Here is a 22,134-nt window from a genome sequence, read left to right as displayed (position 1 = left end):
TCTTTGCCTTCTTAGGAAGGCTGAGAACATCCCAGTAGATTTGGGGCATAGGAAGTTGCTTCACGAAAACAAAGCACTGAATTCTCAAAATGTTTCATGTTACTCCAATGATATTTTGCCAAGTAAGAAGCAGCATTAAGAAATTCTCCTCCCTTCCACAGAATTATGCTGCTCCAGGTTTTGGAAAAGAAGTTTTCAAGATTAACCAGCACAACATTAAAATATAGATGTTTCTCAAGCTTTGAAGAGATACGTTCTTTCAGTAAATGAGGATATCACCAATTTACAATCATCAGTTGTTTTAGCAGACACGATAAAGTTAGAATTAGGACATATTTATCAGTACAGAGAAGTTATGTAAAATGCCTTCTGAACACACTATTAAACACAGTGGCCAAAATTTCATACAAACAGAACATCTACATGGGATGCGGTTCTGGTCTTGAACACTGTCCAGTCATGGAAGAGATGTAATCAACCAGCCTGACTGACCTAAAGCTATAATCAGACGAGGAAAGCCGTGTAGACAAACTTGGTAAAGAACTGGCACTCCCTCATTTATAGCATATGTAACAGGCACAGCTTGGAGCTGCATACATTTGTTTCACAACTGGAGCTTTAAAGAGTTAGAGGAAAAGAGTGAAGGAAAAGAAAGGGAAATAGCAATTCACTATCCATCTAGTCACAATCAGCAGCATGAGTTTGGGAGCCATCCTACATGAGATGGCTTTCATATTTGTTTTTAAGGTTAACAGTGACTGCCTGGATTTTGCCAGAGACTTTACCCATGCATAACGGTGAGTCTTGAAGAAAATACAGAAGCACCTGGGGCAGATACTGGCTTAGGAGTGTAAAACTCCTAAAAACAGAACAAGTAAAAAACCTTCTGGTCACAACGACATTTGGACAGAAAAGGTATTTTTCAGTCAAACGGTAAGACTCATGTATATTCTCTGAACTGTATGGCAAGATTCACAGCAACTCACAAGCTGAAAGAAGCCACAATTTCCTGATAATATGCTTATAATACACAAAATATGCAACAAACCAGAATGCTTAAATTGGCATACGTTTTGCTTAACCTGTTGCTTAGCGTCTCTTGGTAACTACATCAATTGCAGATCAACGAAAAATATATATCACATTGCGTAAGTTTACCGAATTATATGAACATGTAAATATTTTATTATTCACTTGTAAATGTATAATGTGAAGATGCAGAAAATCACAAATCAATTTATCCTGTAACACAGCACAGTAACAACAGAAATGCAGTCATCCGGCATAGGTATACATTGTTTTATGCAACCTATCAGGTAACGTTCCCTTAGCATCTGCCTAGGAGCCTGGAGTAGACGTTTTAATGAAATCATGATTAAGACAGTGATTAGGTAAAAGTTTCAAATCATGAAACAGACATATTTATAATACAAAAGGCTTTGCTTAAAATGACCCATTACTTTTTCGCTGACATTTTACCCTGAAGTGGAATTGGAATACATAGGTTTACATTAGAAAGTATATTGTTCAAGTCATAGTATTCAATTTTTTATTTCTTTTTAAGCTATAAACTGTGTTCTAATCATCATCAGATTGCTAGAATTGGTTTCCAGTGAACAGTTCTCACATAGTAAAATCTCGTACGAGCCCCCACCAACTTCAGTCTCTCCCTTTCCCAAAGTTCTCTCATTTTAGTTCCAACAAAAGTGCCAAAAAAAACCCGAGATTTGTGTTTTCAGAAGGTATATTAGCAACTCTGTAATAAGTATCTCACAAATAGCTGCATGATGAAAGATAAAAAAGGGGGGGGAAAAATCAAGTAGTGCTCAGATCATCTGAACAGCAGGGATACTAATGATACATTTCACTTGTCGTTAAATTTAGTATCAAAGTACATTATTTTCTTACATACAGAAATCCCCAACAGACACAGAAATAAACAAAGTATCACTGAAAAAGAAAACACACTTCAAATTTTAAAACTTTTCAAAGTCTATTGATGAACTGATACAGGCACTATCAGCTCTAAAGAGTGCAGTGTCCCCTAAAAACATCACTTTGAGTGAAAAAGCTGTTCCACAAGTGGCTGCCTCTATATAGGACATTGCCTTTTTTTTTTTTCTACACAAGCACAACGACACGTTGCAGCATTCCTGTCTCTACATCCCTTTCATACTTCAATTAAAAGCCTTGCATGCTAAAATAATCAGCCTATGAAAGCTTTAATATGAAAAATACACAAAACAGCATTCATTTTGGTCCAGTTTTAGTAATCTAAAATTAAGTATCTAGTCTATGAGAGCTATACAGGCACACCATCACCAAACGGTTTGGTGGTAGAATCAAGTGCCTCCCTGGACAAATAACTTAGGGCCCACATTAAGATAGGATGATTTCCTCCCTACTTCTGAGATAAATCTAAAAAATAGCAGTATTAGCTTGCAATTTTGAAAGAAGGGAAAAATATACACTGCTTATTGCTATCATATATTATTTTAAACAAAACTGAAAAACTGAAGTTGCATGACAACTAAATTTGTACTGTCCTGAAACGAAAGCTAGGCAATATTTCTTTTGCACTTAAAAAACAACAAACAAAACCAACCAAAAAACAAACAAACCAGGAAGGCAGCTAAAGAAGAGATGGCATTTTAAAAAACGTGTTTTAAGTTAGTGGAATTGATGAAATAGTTGCATTATTCCGATAATTATTTTTTGTTTCAGTGTTACATAAATAAGAGTAGAATTATTATCTTATAATGCCCTATTATCTTACATTTATTCCAAAACTGCAATGTCAGCTCGTACTGAATGTTGTGAGCTGATGGTTCTACTTTTAAACATGTTTTATTTCTATACTAGAAGTGCATCCATAATTAAAGTAAAAAAAAAAAAAAACCCGAAACACACACAGACTCACAAAAAAACAGAGCAAAAAAATCCCACGTTCCTAAACCTGAAGGAATCCTTCAGCATCCTACCTTGTTTCACAATGCCTCTTACAGCAACTAACATTAGGCCTCTTAGAAAAGGAAGCAGACTACTCAATCTCCATCTTTATTCTTCCTCCTCATTTTAGATTTCTTCCTCCTTTACTTTATCCCTGACTGCATTCCTGGCATGACCTGACGAAGAAACCACGTAAAAGCACCGAGAAACATCAACTTGCTCCACCATGATAAATTACAAAGAGAGGGGTATACATAGCCCAAGGCTAAAAAAAACCCCAAAAGCCAACAAATACAACATTTGTCCTTAAACCTGGCCTGTACCATCCCACTCCAAAGACTTCTACACTTTGAATAACAAAAGCTTTGCTGTCCTACTGCCCTTTGAAAGTATCTTCCCTCGACTGCTTTTTATAAAAACCCTCAAAATCAAGAAAATTTAATTATACACACACTAGTTATCTACTTAAGACTGGTCATGTGTGGCTGCTATTAATTTTTTTTTTAAAAAAACAAAACAACACACTGAAGCAGAAATTCATTTTAAAGAAAGGTGCATATGCAGCCTCTGCAATAAGATGGGAAAAGAGCAGGTCAAATACTTCAGACTTCTCAGCCTTGCTAATAACCTTTACCAGTAAGTACCCTGTGGTCAAACTGCATTGCTACGATGACATAAAATTAGAATCCAAAATCAGAGCTAAAAAAATGCCAAGTTCTGTATCCTAAAGTATGGAAAAGAAAAACGGTATATACATTAGGTTTACAGCCTAAAGAGTAGAAAAGTGATCCAAGTAGAAGAACTGACTTTTTTCAAAATGAAACTGCAACTTGCAAGGAGTTCCACAAAGCCCTTAAAAAGGCAGAAAAGAAAATCTGTACAGCTCAAAGTGTTGACTATACTGTACACGAGAAGATCATGCAGTCATACAACAGAAATGAAAGTATTTTTTGGTTTCTTGGAGGGTTCTTGAGAGACATCCTCCTCCGTCTGGCTGCTGCTACTTCCTTTCCAATGACATTTGTGAGGCTTGGAGAAGTAACCTCATTCAGCCTCCGCTGAAATATAAAGAACATGGGGGTACATGGCAGTTAAATTACTACTTATTAGATAAAGAAACAAGGTGCGTGTCACATTGTAAGCATGCTGCAGGAAAACATTACGATGGTATGCTTAAAGCTCAGACATCCAAACAAATCAATTCAGTGTAACAAGCTTCAGTAGGTTACCTGATCCACTGTAACCGACCAGGAACACAGGCATCTGCAGTTACCCAGGTTACCTTATCAACACGGAATGAGGACTTTGTCGTAGGCTGCTAATGCACACATGGGCAGCATTAACTGCTCAGAAATGTAGGACTTATAGATGCTGTCTGATTGTGTCTGCTTAATGAAATATCCCATAACACACCAAAACACAGATACCTTGTCCCCACCATCTGCAATTACAGGGTTTTTTTTGGGGGGAAGGGGGAGGGGTAAGGGGAAAGGAAGGATGAATTTCTAAGAAAGATGTCTCAGGTTTGTATTAAATTTATTTTTCAAGGCTGCAATGCCTTTAGCATCTCAAAGGAACCTCAGCAAAAGGGTTCATCTCACTTTCTTGCCAATGTCTCCCAAATGCCTCTTGAAAACTTTACAACTGACTATCCTAAGAGAACACTGTAGGATTTCTAACATATTGAGCTTCCATAACGGCCAAACTATCCATTATATTCCAGCTTCCTTCTCAACAGTTTTTTCCTCTAGGATAGGACAACATGTTGAACTTGCCAAGTGAGCAGGAAAACATACAAACAGTAAACTGCCTTACAAAAGACAAACCAAAGAAAGAGGTAAGTAACGGGCTTCTCTCTCATTTCTTTTCTATTACCTTTATTATTACCTAATTATTTTCTGTTATTCTTTTCTATTCATCAGTTTCTGTAAATGCAAAAAAGCACCTCCTCTCCCCTCCCCTCCTGCTATGCAAGCACTGTCTAGCAGCCTTCGCTAGTGTGGAAAACAAGAAACAAGCCATGGACTATTTCAGATCTTCCACCCAGCACTTCCACCCAGAGAACTCAGGCTTCTCAAAAAGCCCAACCACTCAGAGCAAGGGTAAATACTGGCGATAAAAAAATATGCAAGTATGAATTCCCTATCTGTCTGTCAAAAACATGCATATTTTCATGCCTGTACGGTATGAATACACACCACAATTTTGCTGTAGAGCAGACTGAGGACAGTTTAGCAGTTCAGACACACTGTAATTTTTTTTTTCCTTAAAAAAATCTTATACAGTGATTTTGAAAGGGCCTTGAAAGGAACTGGCAGCTAATAGGACAGACAGCACTGTTTCGTAACAGCTTGCAAAAAAATTCAGTCTATTTTTAGATAAGTGAAAAGAATGTGGTTATTTTAAAAAAACCCTCAGATAATAAAAGTTACTTTCATTTATAACTGACTACATAAATTGTGCAGCTGATGTGTCATATACATCCCCAGGTGAACAGTACCACATATTTAAATCCTCAAAAGAAAACTATGTGCATATACAACATTCACATTTTAATCTTTATTGCAAGATAATGTGCATCGTGCTCTTTTAAAAGCTTACTGTTTGATGAACGGCATTTAAACGGATCTCAGACAAATGTATCTTTTCCTAATTCTGTGTTACAATCCTTTACAGGGACCTACTCATCTAGGACTACCATTAGTTCAACTACGAGCATGTTTTGCTCAAAAACAGACTGATCAGTATTAGGGTGTTGCACAACATTCACAGTGATAAAATAAATGTCTATATTCTACACCAAATTTCCTCACAGCAATGCCAACAAAAGCCTTTCCAAAAATCAAATTAACACCTGTTTCCTTTACTATTTTCACCCCATCATCCTCTCTGTTACCACCACCATTTTATTAGTCTTGTATTTAAAAATTTTAGGCATCAGGGTGGGATTGAGGTAAATAAATAAACAACGTTTCCCTTCATGATTTTTAATTTGGAATAAATAAATAAATAAAATATCTCTCAAAGCTCTTCTTATATTTCTCCATTTTGGAAAGGTGACTTAACAACCCATTCCCCCCCACCATTTTCTGTATCTCTCATTGCTGATATTTTGTTATACTACAACTGGTGAAAGGCAATGCAGTTTGCTTCTACGTATCTTACACAAATATACTTATAAATCAAATTAAACTGCTCATTTTGTTTTTTAAAACCATGCATGCCAAGAGCACTCGTTCATATTGAAAGATGTCCTTTAGCCTGTTTCCTTAAGATAGCTTTCAGTGCATTACCACGTCTTTCTCTACTGAGCCATTCAATAAAATGTACTTTAGATAATAATTACAGCTAAACATAGAGTTTGAGTGCTTAAAATTAAGATATTTTTTTTATCAACGTCCAATATTAAAATGGCAAAATAGAGCATTCAGATGGTCTTCTGCATACAGCCAAAACGATTACTGTAAATAATGTGGGGGGAAAAAATGACATTATGTCGCTCTGGATTTAAGCAATTCTGAAAATAAAAATCTCTCCTAAAATTCCGTTGCAAGCAAAACAGAAGTGAGCAGCAGGGCTGCATCATTTAAAATCCACAAAATAATCACCAGGAGGTTATTTCATGTCAGAAAACTTAACATGCATTTAGTACCTCAAAATATTTCTTTAAAACGAAGCAGCTACTTGAAATCGCAATAATCTGATTGACAGATAAAATAATTGCTTTAAAAACACTTCTGAGTCATTTTGTCCTTACCTGCAGGCATGAACCATTACTGCATGCAGCGACTGCTCCATTTCCTAGCACAGACTTGAACAAGGATCACATCTATCTTACAGAATGTGACTAATTGGGGGATTTGCGATTCCTGAGCTACTTTGCAAAGGACACTCCCTTTCCACATAACAGGACACGAAACGCTTCACCAAGTTATATTTCCTATGCATTTACACTGAAAAGAACCCTTTGCAACCGTGGAACGGTTTCCTGCAACACAACAGAACCGCGAGGTCTTTAAAAACGGATTTAGAAATCGAGATGCTGTTTGCATGACAGTGGAAAGGAGCGAGGTCTACAACACCAGCACACACACCAGCAGCCTGCTGTAGCATGATCTGCATGCTGCAGCCCCGTAGGCTTCGTTAAGGGAAAAGAAATCGATAAATCTCTGCAAAAACGCACAAAGCTTAACCAAAAAGAGAGGTTCGATGGATACGGTACAATAACCAGCATGCAATACGTAAACAATGCTAGCAAACTTGACAAGGAAAAGCAAAAAGCCCTGCGCCGCTGCTTGGCAATGCTACACCATGAACCGTTCATGCAAGAGATGCAGCCGTACCTTTCTGAAGAGGACGACTTCTCAGAGTTAACTGACATCAGCAGCTCAGTCTTCTGCTTGATTTCTGGAAAAATCAGAAAATATTCACAACCGAGACCGCCTGCTCTCGCTTTCCAAAAGTCTTATTAACCAAACGCTGTTCTTTGCCTAAGCCCTTTTGTTCGGGAGGAGGCCGCAGGAGCCACGGTGCCTGTGCGAGGGCCGGCCCAGCCGCGCTCTGAGGGGACGGGGCGGGAGGCGGCGGGAGGCGGCGGGCCGGCCCGGCCCGCGCACATGACTGGGCACGGCGGCGGGCGGAACCATTCCGCGGGCGGGGGGGGGAGGGGGGCGCCTCTCCGCGGCGGGAGCCCGCGCGGTCACCGGGCCAGTCTCAGCGCGCTGGCCGCCAGCGGGGGCGCCCAGGGGAGCTTCTGAGGGGAGAAAACCCCGAAACAAAGGATTTATGGCACGGATTCTGTCCCCGGTTAGTTATCTAAACTGTACCGGGCACCCTCGAAAACCTCCAGATCAAAAGCCCTGAAAAATATGGCTCTTTGAATCATTTTTGTCACAAAGAATGAAGTATTAAATCACTACTTGCATACACGGGTCAGAAATCGGACGTGGAAAACGCTACGCACACCCGGGTTTTATTTTTTCAATGCCCTGCCTCTGATTTCCTCCAAATAGACTCTGAAAAGTAGTATTTCAATTTAAAAAAAAAAAAATGTCTCGCGATTACCAACCTAGCACTTGTAACAGCGAAGCGGAACCACCCACCCGGCTGACGGCGCCGCGGCCTCACGGCTGCGCCAGGAACCACCCGGCAGCGCCCCCCGGCACGGGCGCCCCGCCGGCCGCCGCAGGGGGCACCTCGCACCCTCGCGCCCTCCGTCCCTCGCTTCCACCAGATCCTGTCACAGCAGAACCGAGAGGCTGCCGAAAAACGAATGCACCAGGAGCTCCGGAGTCCAGACGTCTGTGACCCAAAACCCCCCAAAGAATAATGTCACGGATGCGAGCATCATTTTAGACCCCATCCTCGCAGGAAACCTATGGACATCCTGGTAAGACCTGTGCGAGGTTAAGATGCTGTCCACTTGTTCACAACCGAGGTAAACTTCAGCTATTTGGGATTAGCCATGCTACGACAGCAGAGCTTAAACCCGACTTATTTTCTTTCTTGACACACATTTCAGACACAAACCCTCAGCAATTTCTGCGAACGGAAGAGAAACAAATATTGCTTGGTTTTGTTTGGTTTTTTTAAACCAAATTTTACCAAAACACACTGCCCAGAGAAACCTCCAAGAAGAATCTCAGTTCTCACATACAAAGCAGATGCTTCTCAGAGCTTTCAAACGTATCTTTGCAACGTCAGTATGTCCACAACTGGCTCAAGTGCATGACTGCAAGGGCCATGCAAACCTTCCTTCACCGCTGCCCATCCCAGGCAGCAGGTGCTCCCGGGAGCCTTCTCTGCCCACGTTCCAACACAGGCACAAGTTCAGCTGCCGCAGGAACATCCAGGCTGATGGCTGGAAATCTCCCAGGTTCTGGGCAGCTCCAGAGCTGCAGCATGCTCAAGATCAGCTTGCTGCTCTTGTGTCTTGGACCTCATTACTGAAAGTCCATAGCAGTTCTCGCTTAGGCCATGTGCATCTTTCCCTCTGTGCCTCAGCTCTCGAGCCATGAAGAGGAGATGACAGCATCAACTAAACTCCCTGGAGTACTGGCTTTTTTTCAGTTAAAAACCAACATGATAAACATCAAACTGTCTCATTTTGTACTCAGTGCAATCTCAAAAATAGCTATTAAGTAACTTATAGCTGTACAGTAGCTAAGAATGGAAAACACTGAATATCCACCCAATCACTGAAAGACCCACTCAATGTTACAGTAAAAAACTAAATCTGGTATGTCATTAAGACCTATGTTATCCTGCATAAAGGCTCCACAAACAGCTTTACTACCCCTTCGTTTTAAACTATAGAATCACACTGTTAATTTAAACCAGATTTTTAGTGCAGTATATGACATCGGTGCTGATCATACAAATTATGCAATGCACTGGATATATTGTTACTTATTTCAAAGATTGTTTTAAACAAGTAGGGGAAGGCTAACCCTGTAATACTGGTGTGGATCACTGGCTAGCTGAAAAGGGTCACATAGACATAGTCCAGCTGGCTGGACAAAAATGCACATCGCTCTCAGCTTATCTGAAGTAAAGCAAAAATAACTGTCTTTGGCTGTTCTTGTTACACAATAACAGGAAGATTTTGGTGGGAAAAGAATGTTGCAGGTGGGAACAGATAACTACAGAAGAGAAACTAGGGGCGGGCTTGGTATTTAGGCAACTAACCAATAATGAGCTTAACTTTTGTAATATGTATGAGCTAATTATAACAAGGCATAAAAGGTGACTGTAAGGGACAATAAACGAAGTCTGCTGATCACTCATATTGAGCGACTGTGTCTTCCCTCCGTCGTAACATACTGGGTTATCATAAGACAGTGCTTTCCAACAAATTTATGTTTGAACTGTATGAAGGCAGTGCAAAAGATCAAATAGACCAAAGAACAGTGGCACAGTGTGATCAAAAACATCTACTGCAGGACTCAACCAGGTATTCAGAACACTGCAAAAAGACCTCTCTGAAAGAGACTGCCTTTAAGAAAATTCAGGAAAAAAACTGACAAGTCACTGAACATAGACTACTTCATATTACAGAGGTTAAAACAAAGTATATGTACTTTTTTCTTAAGGACCAGCATACCTGCAATTCCTTATGGATTCCTCTCTTCATACTGTGACCTGCTATGGTTCAACAAGAACAGGATGCTTTGTTACACATTGTGATAACACATTTGTGTTATCAGTACTAAAAGCTACACCACAGTAATTTTTGTAGGATGGAGAAGACTAAAGGTTTGGACAGCATTGTGGAGAAAGCTTATCCCTTTAGCACCCTAATTCTGCTCCACTCTCTCCCCCCCCCCGCCGCCCCCTGCCCCCTTCTGTATGAAGCAATGTTAGAAGGCAGCTCTCAGTTGCTTACCCCCACTTTTAGACAGAGATAAAACTGATTATTTGGAGATGCAAACTGAAGTTCATTTTCCCTACCGAAAATCCTTGACGCTGACTGACTGAGTATGCTCCTCGATCTCATAATCCAGCAATTTTTTTAATTCCTTCTGAAGATTCTTAACCCTGTTAGAATTTAAAATGGATTATATAAACAGGTATTAACAAGGCAGGATTTTATGACAAAACAAAATCCACAGAGCTTGGATTAAAGCGATCAACTGATCCATTCCATAAGCAAGCCTCCAGACAGGCCTTTCAATGGATGCCTAGAGATTATTACACTTACACGTTATTGCTAACACACAACAAGATGTTAAAAATAAAATCTAAGATGTAAGTTACTTCACTGCAAACAAAGTCCCTGGATGTTCTAAGAGATGCAAAGACATTTATCTCTGATGGTATTCCAGCACATAAGTCAGTTTTAGTTTTACTTTTGGCAACAAGGATCTATTTAATATAGTGATGAGTAATTTAAATAAAATGAGACTTCAAAGAAAAAAAAAAATCTAGCATCATTAATGAGTGTTCCATTCCACAATTCAGTAACACTTCCATTACAAGGTTGTGGAGTTTTTCTTTCTTTTCCCTCTCTACTTCTCTCTTGTCAATTTAAAATATTTTCTTATTTGGGATTTACCTGTCTTTTGTCTCTGCTGAGACTTTTGAAAGTGGACCCATTTTGCTCATTTTGAAAAGCCAGTCTGTACCTTTACATACCCATACTGCACCCCAAGATCAGGCTGGTACCACCATTATCACTCCTGACACAAAATTGATCATGGAAATAAAATCACCAAAATAAGACAGATGAGTTTTACACAATGTGCCTTTTAGGCCGTAAGACAAAAACAGCTGCAGAAACAGCGATGTTATCACTTATTTTGATTATTTATAAATTACATATCCAGAAATCTGGGCTCATTTACAGAATTTATTAGAACATATAAATTGCATTCCAAGTCCAAATAAAAAAATAAAAAAACCTTCCAAATTACGGTTACCCTACCACCCACTCAACCAGCATTCACAGCCCAGAAGAATGCAAATTATAGCAATATTTGTAAAACGTCAAGTAAAAAAAAAAGAATTAAAAGTTTTACAGCAGAGCAGCTCTTCTTGAACACCTCTTGGTTCGAGCCCCTCCAACATAACACAGAGAACTAACACTTTTGGTTCACCTCAAGTGCTGTGGCAGAGAGGGAAATGCTGGGCAATTTAGGACCAAACCCCATTATGGATTCAAAGAACACCACCTTTAATGACTTTTATGCGTTAATTAGATAGTTGTATTGAACAGCACACAGACGTACAGAGAACCTCTACTTTGTGAGAAAGCACTTATGTTCTCACTGAGATTTTTGGACTGTCCTTATTTCAGAGGCAACAAAGATGGCACTGTACGTAGAACCACATCCAGACAAATAGATGACAACACTCTGGCTGAAAAAAAAAAGAAAATTTGTGCCTGCAAATCCCAAAGCAGCAACTAATACAATACGTTTTCCAAGCTACAAAATAACAATACATCCAGGTATGGGCAGCAGTATCATTGCCACCAACTCCTCAACCATTCCATGTACTTTATCAGCCCACTTTGAGTAATTTTACGTTGTGTACAGATCAAGTGGCAGACAACTGGCTCTCATCCAAGACCTGAGCGAAGCAGATACACTAAGTCTCTAAAGCCACACTATTCAAGCTACGATTGAATGAAAACAAAAAACGAGCTCAGGAAGTCTCTGCACTGCCCAAAATGGCTTCATAATCATCACGATTTTTTTTAAAAAAAAAACCAAAGCAAACTAGAGACTAACATTTTAGTGGAATCTGTGCTCAAAATTATTTTTTTTTTCTTAGCCTAGTTATTTGTCTCCTCTGAGGTGTCCACCTGTAGGTTGTGGGTTAGATCAGAGAGAAAAGCATCAGAAAAAGCCAAAATGGGAAGGGATCTCCTTTAGAGAGAGATCATTCACTCTGCCAAAAAAAGAGGAGACCAGACACTTGGAAAAAGAGAGGAGAGCCCTACAAAGCAAAGCTGGCAGTTTCTAAACTCAAAGGGGATGTGTAAGAGAGCATCATGCCAAAGGCTCGAAGGAACAATGTTTCCACAACAAAACTAGAACGAACTATCTCAGAAAGGAATAAGGGAAGAAACTCTCCAGACAAGCCAAAGAAAGGAAGCTATTTTATTTCAATAATGTGAAAGAAGAAAAAAAATCTGATATCAGAATTGAGAACATCTGAGGAATATATAATCTAGAAAAAAGTACAGGGGAGCAGGTCTAGCCTGTAGTTTTGTTTGTTTTTACCAGTAAGAAAAAAAAGCCAAGAATTCTCCACAACAAAAGGAAAAAAACCCCACCAACTAGCCACGGCTTAAGCACAGATGGAAAAATGTGGACAAGGTATACAACACTGCATAAATTGTTCCTATGACATATAGGTAAATATCAGTCACCACTATTTCAAAATCAACTGACAAAAGTCACTGTTTCACTACAAACTTAATCATGTCTATTGCAAACATTATCTCAATGGTCTACAACACGTTCGTCAGCGAAGATCAAAATATCTTACTGACAGTACATGTATTAAATTTATCCAGGGCAGAGAACCGCTGTTCCAGAATGCAATTAATACAGCTTTTTTTTTCCCCTTGTGGGAGCAAGGTAAGAGACAAAGTAGTAGCTAAACATACTAGCTTCAATTTATTGCCACGTAAAGCCCTGCCATACAAAATTCCATACGTCTCTTTTAAAATAAAAATTATACTAAAAATATGCAAAAAATATACTTAGTTTTTAATTAATAAGTAGGCTCATCCACATGTTTTGTTAATCTAGCCTGATATAAACTAGCAGGTTCAGTGCTTTTCTTCCATTTTCTGCGCAGCATGTATGTTAGAACACAAGCTCAAGATGCTTTTAGTCTTTCTTCTACAGTATCTTCAAACACCTCCTTCCCCATCAATATCCATCCTCGTCTATTCTGTTGTCTCTTCCTTCTTTACATCATATTAGTGCTACAGCTGCTTGGATCTTACATTTTGCCTATTACAACACTCACTATGCTGTAAATTGACTGGACTCCCAAATGTTACTGGTAAAATAAAGAATCCTGCTTCCCAAATCCTATAGACAGACCTAAAAATATTATGCAAAGCAAATTAACCAAATGACCCATTCTAAGTAAACTTTCAGCCTTGGAACTATGAAATGCACATAGGAACTTAGGTATTACTAACATGATTTTATGTGGACAGATCTATGTTTAGAGCTGTGGATGGCTGTTGTACAAGTGACATCCTACACAGTACAAAAGAAAGCTAATAAATCAAAATTCTCCTGATGAGGCACTGGGTAACACAGGACAAAATCAGGCAGATTTACACAAAACTTGAAAGGTTTGCTCCTTCATCTCTTTTAATTAGTGTACTTTTAAAATAAGAAATAGTCCTACAAAATGAACTGCTGGAATGACAGGCTCTGGTACCAGGGGTTTCAAAATGGCACAAACAGAGCAATCCTAAATCTGATCAACATGTGAATAATAAAGGGTATAGTATGGAAGCACAAAGAGTATAATTACCCTAAAAGAAACAGTTCTTCCAGATGTTACTGAGCTTTTGAAGCAAGGAAAAAAATAGTAGCTTTATGGACTTCTTCAGGTCTCATGCATAATAGTCACAGCAATGCAGAAACACAAGCCAGTGACTGCCTCATTGAAGAGTAACTGACAGAAAACCAGCTGTTTGCAATCTTCTGTTGGAGAGATTACATTAATATTTTTAGTATTATTCCTCTTCAGTATCCTAAATAATATTTCTGCTCAGGGCATGAGCAAATTACAATAGAACTTTTAAGGTTATGCTGTACTTGCAATATTAAAATCACCATTTTAAAAACCCATTTACTTCAAACTGATAAAGCTAACATCCTCCTTTCCTAGAGGGGTGCAAAAAAAAAAAAAAAAAGAAAGTCAGTAGTATCAAAATGCATAGCATTTTAAACATTTATGTAAGACTCGTGTTTTAGCTACTGTTCTGAATGTAAAAGTATGTTTTAAAAAACACTGCTCCATCACACACACAAGTAGTAGAGACTGGATATAAGACACGAGGTGGAGCACAGATCCTTTATTTGTATACACTGCACGAGTCCACACACAGGCACCAGCTAAAGCTGGGTCCCACTCATACTCAGCTTGGCAGGTATACATAATAGGAGCCAGTACCTCCAGGGAAAAAAAATATTCTAGAAATAAAGAGGAAAAACAGTATTTCATTTTTCCCTTGTATAAAGGGGAAGATGAATTTACTCAGTATTTACAAGTACCTCATGAGGACTTAATGTTAACAATACCTAATCTTTTTTTTTTTTTTTTTTTTTTTTTTTAAGGAAACTATAGGTTACGTGATCTCCTACTGACCTCAGAGATAACAGAAACACTGCTTTTTCAATTCTCTGATACACTTAAAACTCTACTGGAATCATCTGCTCAGGTACTTTGAAGAATATATTCATAGTAATATCACTGTTATCTTTCCAAATTGAGTTTTCCACACCTGATCTGAGGTTGAAAAACAATATTTTTACAAAATATTCTGTTTTCCTTTAAAATGGCTGCCACCCCCCATTAGTACCCAAGAGAGAAGTCTACCCTAATTCTCAGACAGACATCTTTCACCCAGATGACACTGCTAGTTTAGTACTGTTCTCATTAACACAAATGGAGGCCAAAGCCAATCTGAAAGACAGTGTGTATCTTTAATGCTCGCTGTTGCCTTGTTTTCGTAAAGGAAAATGGAAGATTATTCACTGAGAACTTACTGAACAATGCCATTTTATTCAAGAAAAACAGCAACACTATACTATCATTTTAAAACTTTGTTTCACTGAATCTTCATAATGAGGAGGACACGGAAATACACAAGATACACAAAGGAATGAAACATGGTAGGAAGGAAACACAAAGTGCAGATCTTGGGGTGGAAACCAGAAGCATGAGAACATCCACCATACAGTCAACTTTGCTTCTGCTTCTCAAAAAGGGGAAAAAGCATACAAAATACTTAGATTAATTTGCCTTTTACTTGTTAAAATATTTAGTTTCCAAATATATAAAATATAAAGCCAAAGTCACATACTTAATACCTCTGAAGAATTTTTAATAGAGTCAAACTCTTGAGTTTCTTGTTTATGTTTATATATGGAAATCTTTGAAGGAAGTTTGTAAATAAACTTGAGAAAGCATTGAGCACTTAAGAAAAGCATTAAGATATCCTACTGTTACTCTAAATATGGCCCATTATAAACCCAGGGAAACAGAACTACAGTTAAATGGAACTATGCATTTGAATTTCTTTTAAGTCACCCACCTAACTTTAACTAAGCCTTGTTGACTTAATCTGGCATTTGATCTTTTGCCAGACTGTACTATTCATTAATGAAGTGCTTACTGGAACACAAAGATGACATTAGAGGAATTCTTCATTCTGGTAGTTCTCCTGGGTCTGGCAGCATTCGCTGTACCAGATGCACGCCTAACACCAAGTTGTTGCTTTTCCCTCCCTCCTCTCATCTCAGCCTAATAACCAAGTCTGCCCAATGTTTGTTTGGAAAATCTGTGGTTGTACAAAAAGCCATTCTTCAAAGAAAAAAAACCCACAAAATTTAAACTTGCATAACTACCTATCAGATTAAATACCAGTAAAGCACACCAAAGAAAACATTTTTAACCCTAAATTTGACTGTGCCTGTTATTTTCCAATTATTTATATGTCTTCATATTATTTATGTGTACCAACATTATTTATATTAAAGTGTTTATATCATTTATGTCATATTAACTTTATTATTTATATGTATTTAACCTTCACAAGAAGGGTTTTGTTTGGAGGGGACAGGGACAGAGTTGAGAATGTTCCTTAGAATTGCTGGAAAGCAGAAAGTTTATCTGTAGAAGTTTATCCACAAAAAAAATATAATAATTACTAAGTACGTTAAAATGTATCCTCCTGTTCTTTTTTTAAAATCAGCTGCCAATTGTACCCATTCTTAGGCAAAATACATCTTCATATGGGAACAGTTGTACATAAGGTAGCTAAAGACAGAGTGATTTAAGAAGCTATTACTGTTTGTTAAAACACAATAAACGATTAGATGTGTTTTCCAAACCTTGTCTAGGGTGACCCAAATGGTTTGCTGAGTGTGACTGATCAGCTTTTCTGCCAAAGCTGAAAGAAATTCAACCTCTGGCATAATGATGGAGTGTTAATTTTTTCCCACCCTCAAACTACATCACTTCTACTATCTTTACTATCTTAACTCACTAGACAGAATGGATAATTTCTGGTTTCTAGTCTGAAATATTTCTAATATATTCCTTCTACAATCTAGTGTACAATTGTTACTATGTTAGGATTCTTTCAATAACAGCATTTTCTTTCAAGTCTACAATTGGTCTAAATGCTTTAAGTGCTATTCAAATCTTCAAATACTATTATTTTTCCACTCATTTGTTATGTGCTTTTTCTTCAAAATTCAACAAAAAAATAAATTGCTTTTATGTTGCGGAAAGACAAATTAAATTCCAGTCTTAAGAAAAAACAGGTTTCTATTCATCCAAATGAGTCAAGAGTATGTTACCTTTTGAAGACTAAAGCAATGACTCATAAAATCTTGCACACGCTCTGATTCCTGCCTCTCCTAGGAGATGAAGCTACATGATTTACCCAAAAGGATTAAACTGGGTCACAATCATTGAATACATGTTATAACCTTAAAGTCCAGGTTAGAATTTCCCATTAGCCTCAGTTTTTATTATCATCCACTATTCTAAAAAGCTTTATGTTTTTACTTTTTGTTAGAAGTTTTACATTTAGAAATCCTTATAGTAGAAATACTTTTAAACTGAAATATTTTGACAGGTTATTCACAGGATGTTTTTCAGTATGTTCTGTCCAAGTTTTTATAGTGCAATCACCACCACAATATCTACATAACTGACTTTTGCAAATATTCTTGCAAGGATTTCAACATTTCTTATCCAGCAGATCATCAGGCTCTTATACTCCTTGAATTCTCAGCTCTAAAGATGATATTCTCAGCTCTGTTCCTCTAGAACAAGATATGGGTCTTGTTTCTCCTTTCCTGGCCTTATAAGAGGACAAACAGTTCTCAGAAGAAGCTCCATCGAAAAAGTATGTGCCATCCTGAGCATAAAGCAAGCCAAAAACCTCTCTGCTTTAGCAGTGAGTCGTGCCCCACTGGTACATGGGTCCCACATGGTGATCACCTTACACAAAGCATAACTCTTCAGGAACACAGGGGAGGATTTCCAAGTTGTCTCTGTCAAACTTCAGTTAAGATGTTCTTTATTGTTTACAAGGAAGGAGATGAGGGGGGAAAAGGCAGAAACAAGTGTTTTTACATGAAGAAGGAATGAGAGCATCTGTGAAAGACAGCAGGAGAAGCATCCTCAGCAGTCATTAAAACTGCCAAAACCAAGATACTGATGGTCAACTGTATTATGCCACATTCACCAAACAACATCCAATATTCCTTCTGGTTTTACCTACGGCTTCTTCATTTCGACACTGTACAACTCCTGTGTAAATAAGCCTGTCGATGTCCACCATGTGTAGTCTATGTTCTGGGACTCACTGGCACCTTGGAGCGAAGTATTAAGGCTTTGTCTCACAACAACCTTCCCAATATTACAACAGACCTTGAAATTCCATATTCCACCAGCTAGCCGTCCTTCAATATGCTCTTTGTAGTTTGTTTCTTGTTGAAGAGACAACTGAAGGACCAAAACAAACTCCTGAAGGACACCAAAATCCTCTGCTAGAGCCTGTCAGACCAGCATCAGTTACTGCAAAGAAAAGGTTTTGGATCATGGCACCTGCACACAATGCCTTTGCTATCACTGAAGCGAAGCACACAGCTGGCTGAAGAAACAAAGTGAACCCATCATCACTTTCCATCATCTGAAGTGCACGTGTGCTAACTGTAATCATACCTGCTTCTCCTACATGGATCTGCCTCCGTGCTACCATAACTATTGCCAATGAAAGCAAAAACCACCAACATATTGCACAGAAGGAAATCATTATCTATCGTAACAGACGACCAGTGGCAACAATAAATCTGTAACAATTGTACCTAAGAACAGCTCTGATTCCCTGTTAATATAGCGCTTTTTTATTATTGTATAATATTATTTTAGCTAACTAAATAGATCTACCTACTCTTAAATTACAACTTGATCAAGTTGTAGATCAAGCTTTTAGAAACAGTTGAAAATTATTAGTGGAGGTAAAATTGTAGTGATGACAAATTTTAAACATGCATGCAGTGCCCACGAAAGGAGGAACCTTCTAATTATATTTCAGGTGTATTTCTCATAACACCATTTTCACTCTTTAATTGCCAGTGTCCTGGATTTACATAGCAGCATGAAAAGACACTGGGGATTTTTCTGTTGGGCTTCTCCCTAGCTATGACTGGACATAGTACTAGTAACATAGACGTAGTACTAGTAACACTAGAAAGTATTTATTTAAACTGATACAAATGTTAAACACCCTAACACTGATAACTTGGCACTCAGCCAAAATCTTCAAGTAAAGGACATTTATCTATTTACACTTTCTTTTTTCCAAGGAACAGAAATACCTTTAATGCTTCAGATGCCTGTCTCTGTGAAGTCTGAGAGTAACTACAGAATAATACATATACATACTAAATACCTATCATTGAATATACAGAGCAAGAACATACTATACTCACAAAAATGAAAAGAAAAAATATGAGGTGCTTCCAGTTAACAGAGTGCTATGAAAGTCTTCTCGTCCTGAAGACTTCCATCAGAAACATTTTTGAATTTATAGATAAAACATACAACACACAGACATGCAAACACATGTCAAAATATCCCTTTGCTTTTGCTCTGTTCTTTTAAGAAGTGAGATGTTGGTATTATTTTTTTTAAAAGCAACATTATACATATGCAACAACAATAAATGATTGGAAAAGAATCTGGAGAAATATCTACAAACTTTTACTGCAAGATTTGAGAAAAAAAATAAATAGAAAAGATTTTTAAAATGTTATCTCAAAAAATTCTGGCCGCTAGAGACAAAATTTTTCCATAGGAAAGGAGGGAATTAAAACTAACCACAAAAGTGGAGGTATTTATATAAAGCAGAGGTCTGTCCAGACATGACATCTGATATTGCAATCAGTAAAGCTATTTACATCTTGGCTGCCTTTTTTTTTTTTTTTTCCCTATTAATGTCTCATCTAAAATCATATCATCATCAGCTATTGCTGATGAAAAATTCCATGTGTGCTTTGCTGGTCTGCAAGCCTACCTCTTGAACGTTAAGACTTTCAAGATATTTTTTTCAGCTCTACCTTTTTTCTTTTCACACCCTCACCCCTCCTCCATCTGACTTCCCCATCACTTACTCAGCAATCACAGGAAAAACCCAGTATTGCTTTGTCTAAAAGCTGGCTACAAGTAGTTTCTTCTGCAGTGAAGAAATAGTGATGTAGGTCGTAAATCATCACTACTATTCACTCTGCAAATGTGTAGTGACCATCATTCAGTAGCAAGTCATGGTCCTTCGTTACCTCCCATCTTCTCCGACATTGTATGAAGCTGATTCTGTTGAGCGATGCTGCTAAAAGCGTAGCAGTACGTCACTCAGCCTTCTCCTCCCCTGCAACCCTACTAGATTCCTCTCCAGGTCTCAGCCCCAGTGGCTAGCATCTGATGAGTCATCAAATTATGTCACCTACACATGTCCATACCCACCCGATTTCTTCTTCAAACCATAAAGTTAGAACTCCTATACATTTCCATTTTTTCTTGCCTACGTGAGCCGAACAAAACACCTTGACTTCACTGTTGGCAAGAAGCATCTACAAATTTAGGATCTCAGCAACATCGTCCTAATTTTGGCAGCCGTTAGAGCAACATTTAAACAATACACAATGTTGAACAGATTGCCAATAGTGTCAGTTATGTCTTTCATAAAAGAAAAAACCCTACCAGAACCAAAAGAAACGCTGTTTTAAAAAAATAGACCAATGCAGATAGTCATAAAGACACAAAAGGAAAAAGAAAATGGAAAGAAAAAACAGATTGGCAGGTAATAGTCTACCTACTACTTCAGGTTTTGCTGAGGGCTCAGAGAAAGGGTCCATCTTTAGAGCATTCCCCTTTTTATAAACACAGGGGGAAAATTAAAACTACATTAAATAAAATAAAAAACCTCATGAAAGAGCACTGGAAGCTAAATTATCTGAATTCTCTTCCAGTTTCACTATCCTGTTCATTATTTTCTAAAGTATCTAAGTTTACAGTCATAGAAGATATGTGCTTGAAAATCAGATCATTCAAGTTTCAACAGGACTGGCAAGTCTAGCCCAGACAAAGCCTACCGATGATCATGCCATCCTGGCTCCCTTACGGTGAAGGAAACACACTTCAAAGATTTTATGTATTTTTAAATGCCACTACTACTTCACCCTACTTACAGGAAATCTAGAATATAAATAGATTTATATAATCATTGTTTGCTCCTGATGTTTAACAACCATAATGAGATACTTTTATATATGCATAAAAAGGAAAGAAAAAAATGAAGTAATAAGCAGCAGAAGAAAAGCCAATCTTACAAGACAACTCTAAACAATGTCATTTTGTTAAGGTGTAAGAATCACCAATTTACCTTCAAATATTAATTAAGAACTAGAGGAAAGAAAAGAGATGAGAAAAAGTTGGGAGACAAGGGAGCAAAATAAAATTAGCAGAAATCACTGAGAGCAGAGAAAAATCAAGCAGGAGAAAAATAAAGTAAAAATTCTAGGAGAAGGGAATAACATTGAAAGGGAGCAAAGGTATGTTACCAAGGTGAAAATAGGTAGCTGAATACAGACAAAGAATTATGAGAAAGCTCAGGAGAGTGTAGGAAGAAAAGCAAACTAAAAAAAGACAAAGACTAAATCTTGCAAGGGAAAACACTGAATGCAGCAAATGTGCTCAACTTAAATGAGCTGATGTGTGGTTGGTTAGAAGAAGCAAGGCAAGACCACTTTGAATATTTTAAGGAAGATCAACGTGTGCTCTCCTCTGCACTGTCTACACAATACACCAGAATATATAACGGAAAACAATACATCCTTCCTTTCCTCCCAAAAAAAGGGACATGACAGTAAGCAGGTTACTACTCCCTGCACCTTTGCACCACTCCTCCTCCAAGAAGCAACTAAGCAATGACAAGAGCAGCTGAGGTAGTGGCAGGTCCATGAGTTGTATCCAGCACTTTACAATTAAAACTATGTTTTGGAGGTTCCTATATATGGGAAAATAGGATAAATTGAGTACACCTATTTTAAAGGAGTCCAAAGTATATTTAGAGAACCTGTAGCATCTGCTTATTTACATAAGAAATTCCGCTTTTGCCCATAAAAAAAATTGTGAATAAAGCAGCAGAATGACATCACGAACAGAAAAAAGTAAAATATGCATTTAGAAACAGGTTCTTTTCCAGATTTTTGTTTAATTTTGCTGTTATTTTTCATACTTATTTTAACAGAAGACTAGGGAGAAGAGCTTGCTTTTTTTTTATTTTTTAAAAATACGCAACAACCCCAATTGTTATGTTAAAATTGGAAAAACTCCCAATCAACATGAGTCATCAAACCACTCGTCCAACAATAATACAACAGCAAGACTTAACATCACCCTGGTTTATTT

At 37.9% G+C, this 22,134-nt stretch overlaps 1 protein-coding gene across 4 annotated transcripts in view; it reads right to left on the bottom strand.

Annotated features, from left to right (window-relative positions):
• Positions 1-22,134, bottom strand: part of SRPK2 (SRSF protein kinase 2) — a 147,699-nt gene that overhangs the window by 91,552 nt on the left and 34,013 nt on the right. Inside the window, exon 1 of one of the 4 annotated variants that reach the window (XM_037387417.1) lies at positions 7,293-7,529. The exons of the other annotated variants lie outside the window; for them this stretch is intronic. Coding sequence (XP_037243314.1) covers positions 7,293-7,330 — 38 coding nt within the window. The 5' untranslated portion in view covers positions 7,331-7,529. Of the gene's footprint in view, positions 1-7,292; positions 7,530-22,134 lie in introns of those variants that run through there. 4 annotated transcript variants of the gene reach the window in all.

Source organism: Falco rusticolus, chromosome 5 (genome assembly GCF_015220075.1).
Source record: "Falco rusticolus isolate bFalRus1 chromosome 5, bFalRus1.pri, whole genome shotgun sequence".
Taxonomy (NCBI): Eukaryota; Metazoa; Chordata; class Aves; order Falconiformes; family Falconidae; genus Falco; species Falco rusticolus.
Note: the sequence above shows the minus strand (reverse complement) of the source record. Positions and strands in the feature narration are given on the sequence as shown.